This window comes from Oryx dammah, unplaced genomic scaffold, assembly GCF_014754425.2.
Source record: "Oryx dammah isolate SB20612 unplaced genomic scaffold, SCBI_Odam_1.1 HiC_scaffold_17, whole genome shotgun sequence".
NCBI classification, from domain to species: Eukaryota; Metazoa; Chordata; class Mammalia; order Artiodactyla; family Bovidae; genus Oryx; species Oryx dammah.
In genome coordinates this window covers 59,572,764-59,590,762 of record NW_024070201.1, presented here as the reverse complement: position 1 = coordinate 59,590,762, position 17,999 = coordinate 59,572,764, and the positions used below count along the sequence as shown (strand labels likewise).

The window sequence follows — 17,999 nt, the reverse complement described above, 5'->3', positions numbered from 1 at the left end:
AATTGTAACTGACCTAGAAATGATACAGATTATAGAATTAATACACAGGTCATTAAAACAGTTGTTATCATTGTATTCCATATATTCAGGTAGCTAGAGGAAAGATTGAACATGTTAATAGAGACACGGAACATATAAAAAGACTCAAATCAAATTTTTAGATATGAAGGCTTCAATGTATGACTTGGAAAATATGCTGAATTTGTCTAATAGCAGATTAGACATTGTGGAAGAAAATTTTAGTGAACTTAGATACCAAAAGAAACTATTCATAGTGAAAACCAGAGAGGACAAAATATGGATCGAAGAAAAATGAACAGAGCACTGTTGGTTGTGAAAAGCTTCAGATGGCCTAATCTCAGAATAATCAGATTCTCTGAAGGGAAGAGCAGGGAACAAAAAAATATTGGGAAAAAATGATGTCTTCTAAAAATATAGGACAAAAAATTTCAAAATTTTGTGAAAACTACAACCACACATCCAAGAAGTTCAACAGATTTTAAGCATAAGAAACACTAAGAAAAGAAACTAAGAAAAATCATAATCAAATTCCTTAAAATTAGTGATAAAGAGAAAAATCTTAAGAGTATCCAGAAAAGGCATATTTATTATATACAAAAGGAATAAAGATAAGAATGACAGCAGATTTCTTGTTGGTAACAATAAGGGTGAGAAGAAAGTGGAAGAATATCTTTAAAAGCTTAAAGAACAAAAAAAACCCCAACCTATCAATGTAGAAATCATTTCCCAATGAAAATATTAATATCTTTTAAATATTAAGGCAAAATAAAAAAATTCAGATATTAGTCAGAAACTGAAAGAATTTATCACCAGCAGAGAACAAACATTGTTTAAAGAATTCTTTCAAGCTGAAGAATATTGGCATCAGATGAAAATGAAAAGCACTGGGGATAATAACCACATAGACAATATAAAGATCTCATTTCTTATTTAAGTCTCTTTAAAATATAATTTTTTGTTTAAAGCAAAAAACAGTAATATATTATGGAGAGAAAAACATATAGATGCAAAATATATGAAGTTAACAGTACAAATACCAATAGGAGAAATGGAAGAAAGATTCTCATACTGTATTTGTCAAGTGGTATGATATCTGGTGGCTCAGCAGTAACAATCCACCTGCAATGCAGGAGATGCAGGTTCAATCTCTGGATCAGGAAGATCCTCTGGAAAAAGAAATGGCAACCCACTGCAAAATTCTTGCCTGGGAAATCGCATGGTCAGAGAAGCCTGGCAGGCTACAGTCCATGGATCACAAAAGAGTCAAACATGACTTAGCAACTAAATAACAACAAAGATATCAACTGAAAGTAGACTGATAAGTTAAGGATGTCCTATAAGTTAAACAATATCCTATTTCAATAATGAATAGAACATGTGAGAAGGAAGCTGTGAGGATACAGAAGACTGGAACAACCACAACACTGTCAATCAACTTGACCTAATTGATATTTATAGAAGAACATACCCAAGAACAGCAGAAGACATATTCATGTAAAGGAACAGTACATTAAATCAAATGGAGTATATTCTAGCTATAAAACAAGTCTCAATACATTTAACAGAATTTAAATATTATAAAAAAGATTCTCTGGCCATAATAGAATTATACTAGAAATCAGGTAGATTTCACAACAAGGCCCTACTGTATAGCACAGGGAACTTTATTTAATATCCTGTGATAAGCCGTAATAGAAAAGAATATAAAAAAGAAAGTATATGTGTATGTATAACTGAATCACTTTGCTGTACATCAGAAGTTGATGGAACACTGTAAATCAACCATACTTAAAAAAAAATAATAGTAGATAGCTTTCTGGAAAACCCTCAAGTATCTGGACATAAGTAACACATTTCTAAATGACCCAAGAACCAAAGAAGAAATCAAAATGGAAATTAGCAAGTATTTTTGAACTGAATGAAAATGAAAATACACATATTAAAAACTGTGGGATGCTGATCAAGAAGTTCTTAGATGGAAATTTATGTAAATACCTATATAAGGAAAGAACTGAAAGTGAAAGTTGCTCAGTTGTGTCCAGCTCTTTGTGACCCATAGACTCTACAGTCCATGGAATTCTCTAGGCCAGAATACTGGAGTGGGTAGCCTTTCCCTTCTCCAGCAGATCTTCCCAACCCAGGAATCAAACCAGGGTCTCCTGCATTACAGGCGGATTCTTTACCAACTGAGCTAAGAATAAAGATAGCAAATCAGTGACCTCAGCTTCCATTTTGAGAAGCTAGAGTAAGAAGAGCAAATCAAACTAAAAGTAATCAGAAGACAGAAAATAATAAAAGTTAGAATAGAAATCAATGAAATAGAAAATAGGAAAAAGAAAAATCAACAAAATCAAAAGCTGTTTTTTTTTAATTCAAAGATCAAAGAAACTGATAAACCTCTAGCCAGACTGCTTAGGAAATTAAGGAATAGGACACAAATTACCAATATCAGGGATGAGAGAGGTGATATCACAGTTATTAAAGAGATCATGGAATATTTTGAACAAAAAAAAAGAAAGTGAAGTCACTCAGTCATGTCTGACTCTTTGTGACCCCATGGACTGTAGCCTCCCAGGCTCCTCCGTCCATGGGATTTTCCAGGCAAGAGTACTGGAGTGAGTTGCCATTTCCTTCTTCAGGGGATCTTCCCGACTCAGGGATTGAACCTGGGTCTCCTGCATTGCAGGCAGCCGCTTTACCCTCTAAGCCACCAGGGAACAGTGATGATTAAAGACCAGTTTCTTCAAGGGCACAAATTGCCAATGTCTACTCAAGAAGAAATAGGTAAGCTGAATAGTCCTGGATCTCTTAAAGAAATTAAATTTTTAGTTAAAAACTTTCCCACAAAGAGAACCTCAAATTCAGATAATTTCATTAGCTTCACTTGGGAATTCTTTCAAATAATGCCAAGTCTCCATTTCCTTACATAGAAAATAGAAGAGGGAATACTTCCTAGCTAATTCTGTGAGGCCAATATTATTCTGAAAGCAGAAATCAGAGAGACATTACAGGAGAAGAAAATCATAGACCAATATCCCTTGTGAACATAAATGCAAAAAATTCTTAACATTTTAACAAGTTGAATACAATAAAAAAGACAATATATCATGACCAAGCAGTGTTTATCCCAGGAGAATGAAGCTGAAAATCAATCAATGTAAATCACTCAATTGGCAGACTGAAAAGGAAAAAAATCACAAACATCAAACTGATATAGGAAAAGCTTTGAACAAAGGTCAGAATCCCTTCCTAATAGAAAGTTTTCTGTTCAGAAAACTGAATAGAAGGGAACTTTGTCAATATGACAAAGGGCATCTACAACAAAACATACAGCTGACATATTTAATGATGAAAGACTAGGGCTTCCTCTTAAAGTCAAAAACAAGGCAAGGTTGTCCACTCTCACCTATTCAGCATTGCATAGAAAACAATAGCCAGTATAATAAGAAAGGGAAAAGAAATAAAAGACATCTAGATATGAATTGATGGAGAAAGCAATGGCACCCCACTCCAGTACTTTTGCCTGGAAAATCCCATGGACGGAGGAGCTGGTAGGCTGCAGTCCATGGGGTCGCTAAGAGTCGGACACGACTGAGCAATTTCACTTTCACTTTTCACTTTCATGCATTGGAGAGGGAAATGGCAACCCGTTCCAGTTTTCTTGCTTGGAGAATCCCAGGAACGGTGGAGCCTGATGGGCTGCCATCTATGGGGTCACACAGAGTCGGACACAACTGAAGTGACTTAGCAGCAGCAGCAGCAGATATGAATTGAGGAAGTAAGTTCAGTTCAATTCAGTTGCTCAGTCGTGTCCGACTCTTTGTGACCCCATGAACCACAGCACGCCAGGCCTCCCTGTCCATCACCAGCTCCTGGAGTCCACCCAAACCCATGTCCATTGTGTCGGTGATACCATCCAACCACCTCATCCTCTATCATCCCCCTCTCCTCCTGCCCTCAATCTTTCCCAGCATCAGGTTCTTTTCAAATGAGTCAGCTCTCTGCATCAGGTGGCCAAAGTATTGGAGTTTCAGCTTCAACATCAGTCCCTCCAATGAACACTCAGGACTAATCTCCTTTAGGATGGACTGGTTGGATCTCCTTGCAGTCCAAGGGACTCTCAAGAGTCTTCTCCAACACCACAGTTGAAAAGCATCAATTCTTTGGTGCTCGGCTTTCTTTATAGTCCAACTCACATCCATACATGACCACTGGAAAAACCAGAGCCTTGATTAAATGGATCTTTGTTGGCAGAGTAATGTCTCTGCTTTTTAATATGCTGTCTAGGTTGGTCATAACTTTCCATCCAAGGAGCAAGTGTCTTAATTTCATGGCTGCAATCACCATCTGCAGTGATTTTGGAGCCCAGAAAAATAAAGTCAGCCACTGTTTCCCCATCTATTTCCCATGAAGTGATAGGTCTGGATGCCATGATCTTAGTTTTCTGAATGTTGAGCTTTAAGCCAACTTTTTCACACTCTTCTTTCACTTTCATCAAGAGGCTCTTCAGTTCTTCTTCACTTTCTGCCATAAGGGTGGTATCATCTGCATATCTGAGGCTTTTGATATTTCTCCCAGCAATCTTGATTCCAGCTCGTGCTTCCTCCAGCCCAGCGTTTCTCATGATATATTCTGCATGTAAGTTAAATAAGCAGTGTGACAATATACAGCCTTGACGTACTCCTTTTCCTATTTGGAAGCAGTCTGTTGTTCCATATCCAGTTCTAACTGTTGCTTCCAGACCTGTATACAGGTTTCTCAAGAGGCAGGTCAGGTGGTCTGGTATTCCCATCTCTTCTGACTTTAATTTCAAATGGTATGATTACCTATGTAGAAAATTCTATGAAAACTGCAAACAATTTCTACAACTAATAAATGAGTTTAGCAAGTTTGAGAGCTTGTATGCATATATATATATATATATTATTTATATTCCTGTACACTAACAACAAGCAACTTTAGAAGCTATAATTTTAAAATGCCAATTATAGTAACATCAAAAGTATGACATGCTTCAATATGAATCAGATAAAATATGTCAAGACTTGTGTACTGAAAGCTACAAAACATTGCTGAGTAAGAGTAAAGAAGAATAAATAGATGCAGGGATATACTGTATCCATGGATTGAAAGACTCTGTATGGTTATGATGTCCATTCTCCTCAGATTGACCTATAGATTTAATGCAATCTCAATAGAAATCCCAGAAAGTTTCTTTTATAAAAGCTATCAAGGTAATTTTAAAATCCATATAGAATTGCAAAAGATCTAGAATAGGCAAAATAACTTTAAAAAGAACAAAATTACCTGATCTCAAGACTTACTGTAAAATAAAAGTAATTAAGAAAACTGAAATAATAAAATAGCAATAATGAAAAACGGCATGCTATTGGCACCAAAGTAGACAATTGGATCAATAGAACAGGATAGAACATCCAGAAATAGATCCACACATATACGGTCAATTGACTTTTGATGAAATTGCAAGAGAAATTCAGTGGAAAAGATTTTCTTTTTTTTGACGAATGGTGATGGAACAATTGGATATCAATATATAAAAAAACTGGTTCGTATGTAATACAATAAACAGTAGTTAGCTCAAAATGGATTTTAGACTTAAATGTAAAAACTAAAATTGAATATTTTAGACAAAAGCAAAGGAGAAAATATTTATGATCTTGTATTAGCCAAACTTTATTACATATTATGTCAAAAACATGATCCACAAAAATATAAATTGATAAATTGGCCTTCATTAAAATTAAGACTTTCTGCTCTTTGAAAGGCATTGTTAAGAGAATGACAAGACAAGTGACACACGGGAGAAATATCTTCAAATAATAGATATTTGCAAAATACACACAAGAAAAAATGGGCAGGTAAATTATTTGGACAAATACTGAAACAAGGGAGATATACAGTTGGCATATGAAAAGACGCTAATCATTCAGTCAGTTCAGTTCAGTTGCTCAGTCGTGTCTGACTCCATGCCAGGCCTCCTTGTCCATCACCAACTCCCGGAGTTTACTCAAACTGATGTCCATTGAGTTGGTGATGCCATCCAACCATCTCATCCTCTGTCATCCCCTTCTCCTCCTGCCTTCAATCGTTCCCAGCATCAGGGTCTTTTCCAGTGAGTGAGTACTTTGCATCAGGTGGCCAAAGTTTTGGAGTTTCAGCTTCAGCATCAGTCCTTCCCATGAATATTCAAGACTGATTCCCTTTAGGATGAACTGGTTGGACCTCCTTGCAGTCCAAGTTTCTCTCAAGAGTCTCCTCCAACACCACAGTTCAAAAGCATCAATCCTTCGGTGCTCAGCCTTCTTTATGGTCGAAGTCTCACATCATACATGACCACTGGAAAAACAATAGCTTTTACTAGATGGACCTTTGTTGGCAAAGTAATGTCTCTGCTTTATAATATGCCATTTAGTTGGTATTAATTTTTCTTCCAAGGAGAAAACGTCTTTTAATTTCATGGCTGCAGTCACCATCTACAGTGATTTTGGAGGCCCCCCAAATAAAGTCTGTCACTGTTTCCACTGTTTCCCCATCTATTTGCCATGAAGTGATGGGACCAGATGCCATGATCTTAGTTTTATGCATGTTGAGTTTTAAGCCAATTTTTTCATTCTCCTCTTTCACTTTCTTCAAGATTTCTTCTTTGCTTTCTGCCATAAGGGTGGTGTCATCTGCATATCTGAGGTTATTGATATTTTTCCTGGCAATCTTAATTCCAGTTTGTGCTTCATTTAGCCCAGCGTTCCTCATGATGTACTCTCCATATTATAAGTTAAATAAGCAGGGTGACAATATACAGCCTGGATGCTAAATATTAGGGGAATATAAAATACAACTAAAATTAAGTAACACCACATATGTAGTAGAAGGTCCAGTGTTTAAAATGTGACCATATTGAATGCTGGTGAGAATGTGGAACAACTGGAACCCTCATAGTTGGTACGTGATTTCTACATAGTTGGTAGAAATATAAATGCTTTAAAACTTTGGAAAATAATTGATACTCTCCTAAAATATACACACATATATATATATATTTACAAAATCCCTGCAGATGGTGACTGCAGCCATAAAATTAGAAGACATTGCTTCTTGGAAGAAAAGCTGTGACAAACCTAGACAGCATATTAAAAAGCAAAAACATCACTTTGCCGACCAAGGTCTGTATATTCAAAGCTATGGTCTTTCCAGCAGTCATGTATGGATGTGAGACTTGGACCATAAAGAAGACTGAGCACCAAAGAATCGATGCTTTCAAACTGTGGTGCTAGAGAAAACTCTTGCGAGTCCCTAGGACAGCAAGGAGATTAAATCAATCAATCCTAAAAGAAATCAACCCTGAATACCCACTGAAAGGACTGATGCTAAAGCTGAAGCTCCAATACTGAGCTGAGCATTGGAAAAGACCCTGATGCTGGGAAAGATTGAAGGCAAAAGGAGAAGAGGGCAGCAGAGGATGAGATGGTAGGATGGCATCACTGATTTAACGAACATGAACTAGGGCAAACTCCAGGAGATGGTGAGGGACAGGGAGGCCTGGTATGCTGCAGTCCAGGGGGTCACAAAGAGTCAGACATGACTTAGCAACTGAGCAACAACAAATACATACATATATGTACACACAAACACACACGTATGTGTGTGTATTTATATTTATACACAGGTAGATATATACATACCTGTAGTTTATTGCTCAGCCTCTCCTCGATTATTCAAGGAATATGAAAGTCCTTATGAAGACTTGTACATAAATGTTTATAGCAGGTTTATTTCTAAAGCCAAAAGTAAACACTGGAAACAACCAAAATTTCCATCCATAGGTGAACAGATAAATAAATTATAGTGTATCTATATAGAAAATACTATAGTGAAGTCGCTCAGTCATGTCCGACTCTTTGTGACCCCATGGACTGTAGCCTACCAGACTCCTCTGTCGATGGGATTTTCCAGGCAATAGTGCTGGAGTGGATTGCTATTTCCTTCTCCAGGGGATCTTCCCGACCTAGGGATTAAACCTGGGTCTCCCGCATTGTAGACAGATGCTTTACCATCTGAGCCACCAGGGAAGTCCTACAGAAAATACTACTTAACAGTAAAAAGGAACTAAGTCTTGATTCACACAACAATATGGATGAATCTCAAAACAATTATATTGAGGAGAAGAAACAAACCCATTAAGGGTATGTATTGTTTGATTCTATTTGCATAAAATTTTAGAGAGTCCTAACTAGTCTAGATGTAGATGGTGACTGTAGCCATGAAACTAAAAGACACTTGTTCCTCGGAAGAAAAGCTATGACAAACCTAGACAGTATATTAAAAAGCAGAGACATTACTTTGCCAACAAAGGTCCCTATAGTCAAAGCTATGGTTTATCCAGTAGTCATGTATGGATGTGAGGTTTGGACCATAAAGAAGATTGAGGCTGAAGAATTGATGCTTTTGAACTGTGGTGTTGGAGAAGACTCTTGGGAGTCCCTTGGACTGCAAAGAGATCAAACCAGTCAATCCTAAAGGAAATTAGTCCTGGATATTCATTGAAAGGATTGATGCTGAAGCTGAAGCTCCAATCCTTTGGCCACCTGATGTGAAGAGCTTACTCACTGGAAAAGACCCTGATGCTGGGAAAGATTGAAGGCAGGAGAAGGGGACGATGGAGGATGAGATGGTTGCATGGCATCACTGACTCAATGAACATGAGTTTGAGGAAGCTCTGGGACAGGGAAATCTGTCATGCTGCAGTCCATGGGGTTGGAGAGTCAGACATAACTGAGCTACTGGACAAGGACAACCAATCTAGGAAGATCAGCGTTTGCCTGGAGATAGGAGGGTAGGAAGGGACAGGAGGGCATGATTACAAGAGCACACAGAAACTTTGGGGGTGGTTTTTGAGGGGTGAGAGATCTGGATATATGTTCATTATCTTGGTGGTTGTGATGCTTTAAAATGTGTACACATGTTTCAAAACTTAGCAAATTTTATGCTTTAAAAATGTGCCTGTCAGTTGTATAATGTTTTATAATACTTTCAGTTATTTCCCATTAAAGTTGTTTTTAGTAATTACAAAAAGAGAAAAAAAAAACCTAAGGAAAAATCCAAAAGTTAAAATGATGAGTAGGAAATGACTAAGTGGTTATTTTAGAAGGAAATTGTGAAGGAAGACCACTCAGTGTGATCCATGGTTGAGGTAAAAATGGCAGGTGTGTGGAAAGGTTATATGCAGCTTGATAAGCATGCTCTTCATGCCCAGGGCTCTCTCTGGACTCACTGCATACTGAAGCTGGTGCTGATCTGTCCTGAGATTACTTCCTACTCTGGCCAGGATTATTGTGGAATTTGGGTGGGATTAAAGCTTAAACTCAATGTTCTTATTGCCTATAGAGAAGAGAACTTGGGAATCGAAAAAGATGATAATTAAACACAAAACATAACTGTTGTAAGTTTAACTTGAAACATCTGTATTTACAAGAAAAGATTTGGTTTAATTTAGAAAGGAAGGAAAGAGATCAAGGAAGAGAAGGAGGAATTTAGGATGGGCAGGAAAAAAAGGAGGCTCTCTATACAGATGAGGATTTTTGCCTTTGTATTGATGCAGCTTGCCTTTAACTGGGAAACAATCTATTGTGAGGCTACATTTTGTTAAGGACCAGGATTGTTAGAACTCACTCACCTCTGGATAAGTGTATCTTTTCCAGAGCATCTGAAATGCTTGTGTTTTATTTCTTTAAAAATATAACCATATTTCATTATATAACAATAAATATCCTCATGTGGCAGCAACTTTTAGTGATAAAAATTTTTCCTCTTCTCCTAAGTAGTATTAATATCATGTGATTTTAGCAAAGCTATGAATTAAGACATTGCCTTTTATATGCTAAAAATAATAGAACCGACACTTAAGATAGCAACCTGACAACTCACAAAGAATATCATAAACATATCATGCCTCATTAGTTCAGTTATGTCTCATTTGGTGTCGCTCATCTTATTCTTATTCAATATAGTAAGTGCTTGCACTTGTTTGTCTTTTAATAATTGTCTGTGGTGTGTATAAGACCATGAAGGGATGAAAGACAAACCAACAATGTCATTATCAATTGATCTCAAAACCATAAAAACATAAAAATCATAAACCAAAAAATAAAAAAAATGCTTCTTTCTAAAAGATATTTGGGGCATCAATTAGACAAACCAATTGGATCAAAGATTTTTTTTAACACCATCATTTAATCTGGATTTCACTTCAGTTTGTAAAGAATGTGGATTATAGGATCTGGCCTGTACTGTTAAATTCGTAAACTTAAAGCAGTATGCACACATAGGTACAGACACATAAACACACATCCATTTACACACACAGGTTAGATTATGGACAGTAAAAACTGGGGAGCTACAGATTTTGTTTGATTTGCACATTATTATAGTATTTGTAATTAGTTATTAGCTTATAGGGAGAAGGCAATGGCACCCCACTCCAGTATTCTTGCCTGGAAAATCCCATGGACAGAGGAACCTGGTAGGCTGCAGTCCCTGGGGTCACTAAGAGTCGGACATGACTGAGCAACTTCCCTTTCACTTTTCACTTTCATGCATTGGAGAAGGAAATGGCAACCCACTCCAGTGTTCTTGCCTGGAGAATCCCAGGGATGGGGGAGCCTGGTGGGCTGCCATCTATGGGGTCGCACAGAGTGGGGCATGACTGAGGTGACTTAGCAACAGCAGCAGCAGCAGCAGCATTAGCTTATAGAAACAGGGAGATTTCATGCAAAAAATTACTGGCCTTATTGAAAAAATCAGAATGGGCAACACTGAACTTTCATCTTCTCATGACACCATTATTCCCCCTCTGGATGGAACATATACCCTCCAGTTTGCTGTATTCTTCACAATTCCCAATGGCAGCCCTCACGTTTAGTTCTAGCCAGCTTCATTGATTTCTGTTACCAGTCTTTAATTATCAGAACCCTTCATATTCCTCACAGCTCTGCTTTCCTCTCATATTCTAATTTCATTTTCTTTTAATACTGTCTTGTTCTTCTTTACCCAAATTTGACATTTAAGGCTTAACCTTGCCTACTGTTTCTAACCCATACCCCATTTATTTAATCACCAAATCAGTTCTTCTTTTATAATACTTCAAGTACGTGGTCCTTTCTTTCCTTGGCTCTCATCATTCTAGTTCAATGTTTTCCAAAGTCTGGTCCATAAACCACACAGATCCAAATTCCCCAGAATTCTTGTGATTGGAATCATTTGTGATACCTAGTAATGTATATTTCTGGGAGTCCAGACCTTAAGAATCAAAATCTCTGAGGATAGCGGCCTGGAGACCTACATTATTAATAAGCACCCATCCCAACATGCCCAGAAATTTTTCACGTTTTCTTACATAATGTGGGTGTAGGTGAAAGGTAATGTGTGCTGAACCATTACGTACATTTACGTTCTCTGCCCAGATCATATAGTTCCTTGCTTTAGAATAGAGCATTACCTGACACCTCTTATTCTCAACCACTGATGCTTCTGTCAAAACTCTGAGGCAGTAGGAAAACTCTTGTTTAACATCCCATTACCCTTAATTTAATTCATTTGTCCTACCTCTGTAAGGTTTCTAAATATTAATGAATACGTGATGAGTTAATTTAGGCATGATTAGCTTCATCACATCTTAGTTTTTCTTTCTTACTCAGACTTAGCTCAGAAAATCTGATGTTCCTTAATAAAATGTCCTAATTGTTTGAGAAATAGGTGCCTGAGGTTCCTAATTTTCCACAGTATCTTTTTTTCTTCTCATCCTCTGAATCCTTTTATTTAAGCCCCCTTCTTTCTGTCTCACAGAGGATCATTTTTGGGGATGGAAATTTCTATAATATTCTTATTGACTCTATTTATTCTCTAGACCCTTAATCACTGTTGCCATTGGTCATACACACACGTGCACACACACATACACACTCATTCACACACCCCCACAGAACTTTGGGTACTAAAGCAATTAGGTGTCTTAGGAAAGGCTTTAGCTGCCAAGGTAGCAGTGATGGTAGTGGCATGGGAGAATCCTTAGAATGTGTCCAATCCTGCCAGACTGAGGAAATGATATTTCTACTTGAAACCTACAAACATGTTAATGGGGAGAAAAGTTGTCAATCTCTAAATTACATTTTCATTACAGACATAAAGGAGATGATTCTCAGAAGTGGGTGTTTGGAACTGATGGTTGTATTTATTCTAAGGTAAGGACTATAAACCACAGCTTTATTCCAAAATTTTTTTCTTTTTTTATATTCTTATAAAATGCGCTCAGTTATTGAGAGCAAGAAATGCTTTTTCTGAACAAATGATTTCACTCTGTTTCTAGAAATTTAAAATTTAACTCAGTTTGACTTGACACTTTCCTCGGAAGTTTTGCTTGACTTAAAACAAGTTTTCCAAAGCCAAATATAATTTTCTTTAATTCATGGCTGTGATACAACCTAGAATTTGGGGGCATCAATTACCTTCTATTTTTAAAATACATGTATTACTTTTTAAAATTGAGCTATAATTGATGTACAACATTGTGTAAGTTCAAGGTGTACAATGCATTTATTTGTTCCATTATATATTGAAATATGATTACCCCATAGCTAACTCCAGACATACAGCACTGTATAAGTTTAAGGTATAGAGCATACTGATTTGACTTATGTACATCATGGAATGATTACTGCAATAAGTTTAGTAAACATCCATCATTTCATACAGATACAAAATAAAAGAAAAAAAGACTTTTCCCTGTGATGAGAAATTTTAGGATCCATACTATTAGCAAGTGTTATATATTAACAAGCAGTAGCATTAATTATATTCATCATGAAGTGAAAGTTTCTCAGTCATGTTTGACTCTTTGTGACCCCATGGACTAAAGTCCATGGAATTCTCCAGGCCAGAATACTGAAGTGGGTAGTCATTCCCTTCTCCAGGGGATCTTCCCAACCCAGGGATTGAACCCAATTCTCCCTCATTGCAGGTGGATTCTTTACCATCTGAGCCACCAGGGAAGCCCATAAATACTGGCATGGGTAGCCTATTCCTTCTCCAGCGAATCTTCCTGACCCAGGAATTGAACCAGGGTCTCCTGAATTGCAGGTGGATTCTTTACCAGCTGAGCTACCAGGGAAGCCCTTATTTTGTGCATTAAATCCCAGTTATTTATCTTATAACTGAAAGTTTGTACCTCTCCTCACTCCTCACTTCTGGTAACTGCAAGTCTGGTCTTTTATTCTGTAAGTTGTTTAGTTTTGAAGTTTAGTTTACTACAACAGTATGTTAGTTCCAGATGCATGACATAGTGATTTGATCTTTCTATACATTACAAAATGATCACCACAATAAGTCTAGTTACCATCCGTCACTATACAAAGATATCATATTATTATTGAGCACATTCCTCACACTGTGCATTTCATTCCCATAACTTATTTTGTAATTGGAAATTTGTATCTCTTACTCTCCCTCACTTACTTCACTCATCCTCCCCAACTCTCCCCTCTGGCAATCACCTATTCTCTGTATCTATGACTCTGTTTATGCTTTGTTATGCTTCTTCGGGCTTTCCTGGTGGCTCAGATGGTAAAGAATCCACCTGCAATGAGGGAGACCTGGGTTCAGTCCCTGGGTTGAGAAGATCCCCTGGAGGAGGGCACAGCAACCTATTCCAGTGTTCTTGCCTAGAGAATCCCCATGGATAGAGGAGCCTGGTCAAGAAGAGTTAGGCATGACTGAACAAATAAGCACATGCATACACACACACACACACACACACACGTGCTTATTCACTGGTTTTGTTTTATAGATAACACGTATTAGTGAAAATATGTGATATTTGTCTTTCTCTGTCTAAATTGTTTCACTTAGCATAATACCCTCAAGGTTCATCCATGTTGTCACAAATGACAGCATTTCCTTCTTTTTATGGCTGAGTAATATTCCATTACATACATATATATATATATATGTATAAATATATATGCCAGGAAAAACATAATATTGTGTTAGAAGTCAGGAGAGTGGATATAGCTGAAGAATGTTAGGGACTGAAAGGGGCCATGTGTTGCTGTTCCCTTTCTTGACCTGGTTGTTTGGTTAAACAGGTATTCACTATGTGCAAATCGATTGAATGTACACTTATGATATTTGTATTCTTCTGTATGTGTATGGTATTTATAATTACAATGCTGTACACCTGAAGTTAATGTAATATTGTAAGTCAACTATGCTTCAATGTCTAAAAGTTTGCTTTAGTAAAATGAGATTTGCCTTGAGTCTTCAAGATTTCCTTCCTGGTTCTGTGATTCCAAGTCTAAATAGAATGTTAATCATCAAGATTTAAGAGAGGCAAAATTAAACTAATCACATGGTATCTGTTAGTGTTTGCCTCAGAATCCCACTATCAGGATTTCAGAAATGTCAAGAATCAAACTGAAAATACATGGTATATTATTTTTACAGTAGTACTATAAAAAGTACCATAAACTTGGTGGCTTAAAATAGCAGAATTTTTTTTCTCACAGTTCTGGAGGCTAGAAGTCTGAAATCAAGCTGTTTGGCAACCTTGTACTCCATCTAAATCCTCTAGGGAAAGATCCTCCCTTGTCTCTTCCATCTTCGGATAGTTCCAGACATTTCTTGATTTGTGGCAGCTTAACTCCAATCTCTGCCTCCATCTGTACATGGCCATCTCCTTCCACGTCTGAGTCTTCACATGACATTGAATTCTGTGTGTGTCCATGTTAAAATTTCTCTCTTCTGATAAAGACACGAGTTGTTTTAGATTAGCACCCATACCAATGACCTAATATTAATTTGATTACATCTGCCACAGTTACAGGTACCAAGGGTTAGGTCTTCAACATACTTTCATACTTTTTGCAAGAGGCATAATTCAATCTATAACACATAGCCAGGTAGTTATCAGTTTATTCCCTCACAGTGCCAAATCCACAATTCATTTCCTGGCACCTGCCTTGGGCAGCTTCACAGCAGAGTATTACCAGTGGGCACCTTCTTGTGAATGGTTTCCTTAAGCATATTCCTTGTGAGTGGCTTTTTAGTGAGGTGTTAGCAATTACGTACCTCCCTGTAGATGGCTTCCTCTGGTGCTCCAAAGGCATATTAACAGTGAATCCTGCTGTGCACTGCCTCAGCGACTACTTCAACATCTAGTGAGTTACAACTGTGCCCTCAGTGTGGTCTGGATCTCAGCCTTGGGTCAGGTATCTTCCTTGGGCATTCTGTCTAAGGCTAGGAGTACTGGGCTCGCTATCTCTGCTATTCATATATTCTTTAGTGTTCTCTTGAACTTCTCAGCTTTCATCACTTCATAGCAAATAGAAGTGGAAAAAGTGGAACAGTGACAGATTTTATTTTCTTGGGCTCCAAAATCACTGCAAACAGTGACTGCAGCCGTGAAATTCAAAGACGCTTGCTCCTTGGAAGAAAAGCTATGAGAAACCTAGATAGTGTACTAAAAAGCAGAGACATCACTTTGCTGACAAAGGTCCATATAGTCAAAGCTATGGTTTTTCCAGTAGTCAAGTACAAATGTGAGAGTTTGACAATAAAGAAGGCTGAGTGCGTAAGAATTGATACCTTTGAATTGTGATGCTGGAGAAGACTCTTGAGAGTCCCTTGGATTGCAAAAAGATCAAACCAATCAATCCTAAAGGAAACCAACCCTGAATATGCATTGAAAGGAGCGATGTTGAAGCTGAAGCTCCAATACTTTCTCCACCTGATGCGAAGAGCTAACTTGTTGGAGAAGGCCCTAATGCTGGGAAAGACTGACGGCAGGAGGAGAAGGGGACGGCAGAGGATGAGATGCTTAGATAGCATCACCAACTTAAGAGACGTGAATTTGAGCAAACTCTGGGAGATAGTGTAGGACAGGGGAGCCTGACATGCTGCAGTCCATGAAGTCTCAAAGAGTCAGAGTGGACTTAGTGACTGAACAACAAAACAAATTTCCTGTCCCTCTAGTCCTCTGTCACTAATAGCTTATATTAAATGTTCCTGTTCAAAATACTGTGTGCTTTCTGTCTCTGTGTTGGACCCTGACTAATAAACATAGTACCTTTTTTTCTCTAGTGTTCTAGAAATTGAGCTGTTATTCTGTAGCAACTTGCATCACTTTAGCAGTGATGCAAGTGTTTGATAGAATTTTATAGAATTTTGAAGTGTTTCATAGAATTTAAGTTGAAAAATTACCATAACAACATTGCCCTGACTGCTTATTTGTTGTTGGCACAGTAGGTAAAATCTCAATCACATTCTCTAATTCAGCCAAGACTATAGTTTTGTTCATAAGCAGGAATTTTGACATAGTCATCAAATGTCAAAGCATTTTAGTAATTACTACCTTTAATTTCATTCTCAGATGCATCCCACCTGTCTTCTTATCTTGTTTCTGACTGCATTACTCACTCAGAATGAGGTTCTAGGTTATTAGAAAGGAAGTCATAGAAAGACCAAAGCTTGTATGTCTTTGTTAAAAAAATATGTGGAATTTTGAGACTTTACCAAAATATCCCTCCAGCTTCTTGGCCTGTACATGCATATGAGAACCTTATTCTGATGTGTATCTGAATAGAGCTGACTCCTATTGCTTAGGAACATAGTTCTGTCTCATATAAGTATTGCCCTTCCCACCAACAGATGGAAAAGTAAGACCAGGGTTTAAATGTATGCTTTTCTGTCTCACATTTCAGGTACTGAAAACATCCACTTCTACTCTGCTGTCCTTTTTACCCATCCTTTTCTTGCAACTTACAGTTTTTTGACTTTTCACAACACTTCTATTGATAGCTAGCAAATAACACATACTTTTGTGTTTGAAACAAATTATTTTAAAGCGAATTTTGATTCTAAAATTTTTAATGTGCCATTCACAAACATAATTGCTTATTTTTTAAAATTACAGTTATTCTAGATTCATAGAGCAAAACTACTTATTAATGAAGCATTTCATTCTTTTAGAGTTTTATAAATTTTGATTAGATCTAAATTTAGTCATATCTAAAACTATATCCATCTAGTTAATCTAAAATGGAGGATAATTTGATAATTATCTGCAGCTGGATCATAAATGGAACTCTTACCATTCATTAAGACAGAATTACTGCGTTAGGATATTAATAACTAATCTTGGCTCCAGCACCTCTTTGCAGTGTGGCCTTAGGCAAGTCATTTAACCTTTCCAAGCTTCAGAGTATTTGTCTGCAAAATATAGCTATTAATACTAGTATTTTGAGTATTTGGCACAGATTCTGGCCTATCGATAGATACTGGCATATCAATTCTGGCTAAATGATCATTTGTAACTATTAGTGATAATAATAATGAACAAATTTAAATACAGTATTTCATTTTGTTATGTTGTGCTTACCTGGATAATTTTTTCTTTTCATTATTTTTAAAGTTAACCATCCCTCTATTCATATGCAAAAAGATAAATTACTTTTTTATACAAGTCACCAGTTTCAGCTAAATTAAAGATTTCAACTTAAACATGGAACCATAAAACATTTAGAAGAAAGTATGCATTAAAACATCTAACCCAGAGTAGTGGTGAATAGGCACCTTTATGTACGTGCAAAAAAGGATGGAATCCATAAAGGAAAAGACTAATAGCTTTGAGTACATAAAAATTTTAAAACCTTCTAAATCTAAAATGCATTAGCAAAAATGAACAGGGAGATAAGACAAATAGGGAGAAATCTTCACAATATAAATATTAGAGAATGAGATAATACATTTAATATATAATAAACTTAAAGCTCAACATTCAGAAAACTAAGATCATGGCATCTGGTCCTATCACTTCATGGGAAATAGATGAGGAAACAGTGGAAACAGTGTCAACTTTATTTTGGGGGGTCTAAAATCACTGCAGATGGTGACTGCAGCCATGAAATTAAAAG

The 17,999-nt window shown here is 37.0% G+C and overlaps 1 protein-coding gene across 2 annotated transcripts in view; it reads left to right on the top strand.

Annotated features, from left to right (window-relative positions):
- Positions 1–17,999, top strand: part of DCDC1 (doublecortin domain containing 1) — a 438,943-nt gene that overhangs the window by 235,423 nt on the left and 185,521 nt on the right. For both annotated transcript variants that reach the window (XM_040258928.1, XM_040258929.1), the window contains one exon: positions 12,215–12,275. In XM_040258928.1, the coding sequence (XP_040114862.1) occupies positions 12,215–12,275 (61 nt within the window). The remainder of the gene's footprint in view (positions 1–12,214; positions 12,276–17,999) is intronic.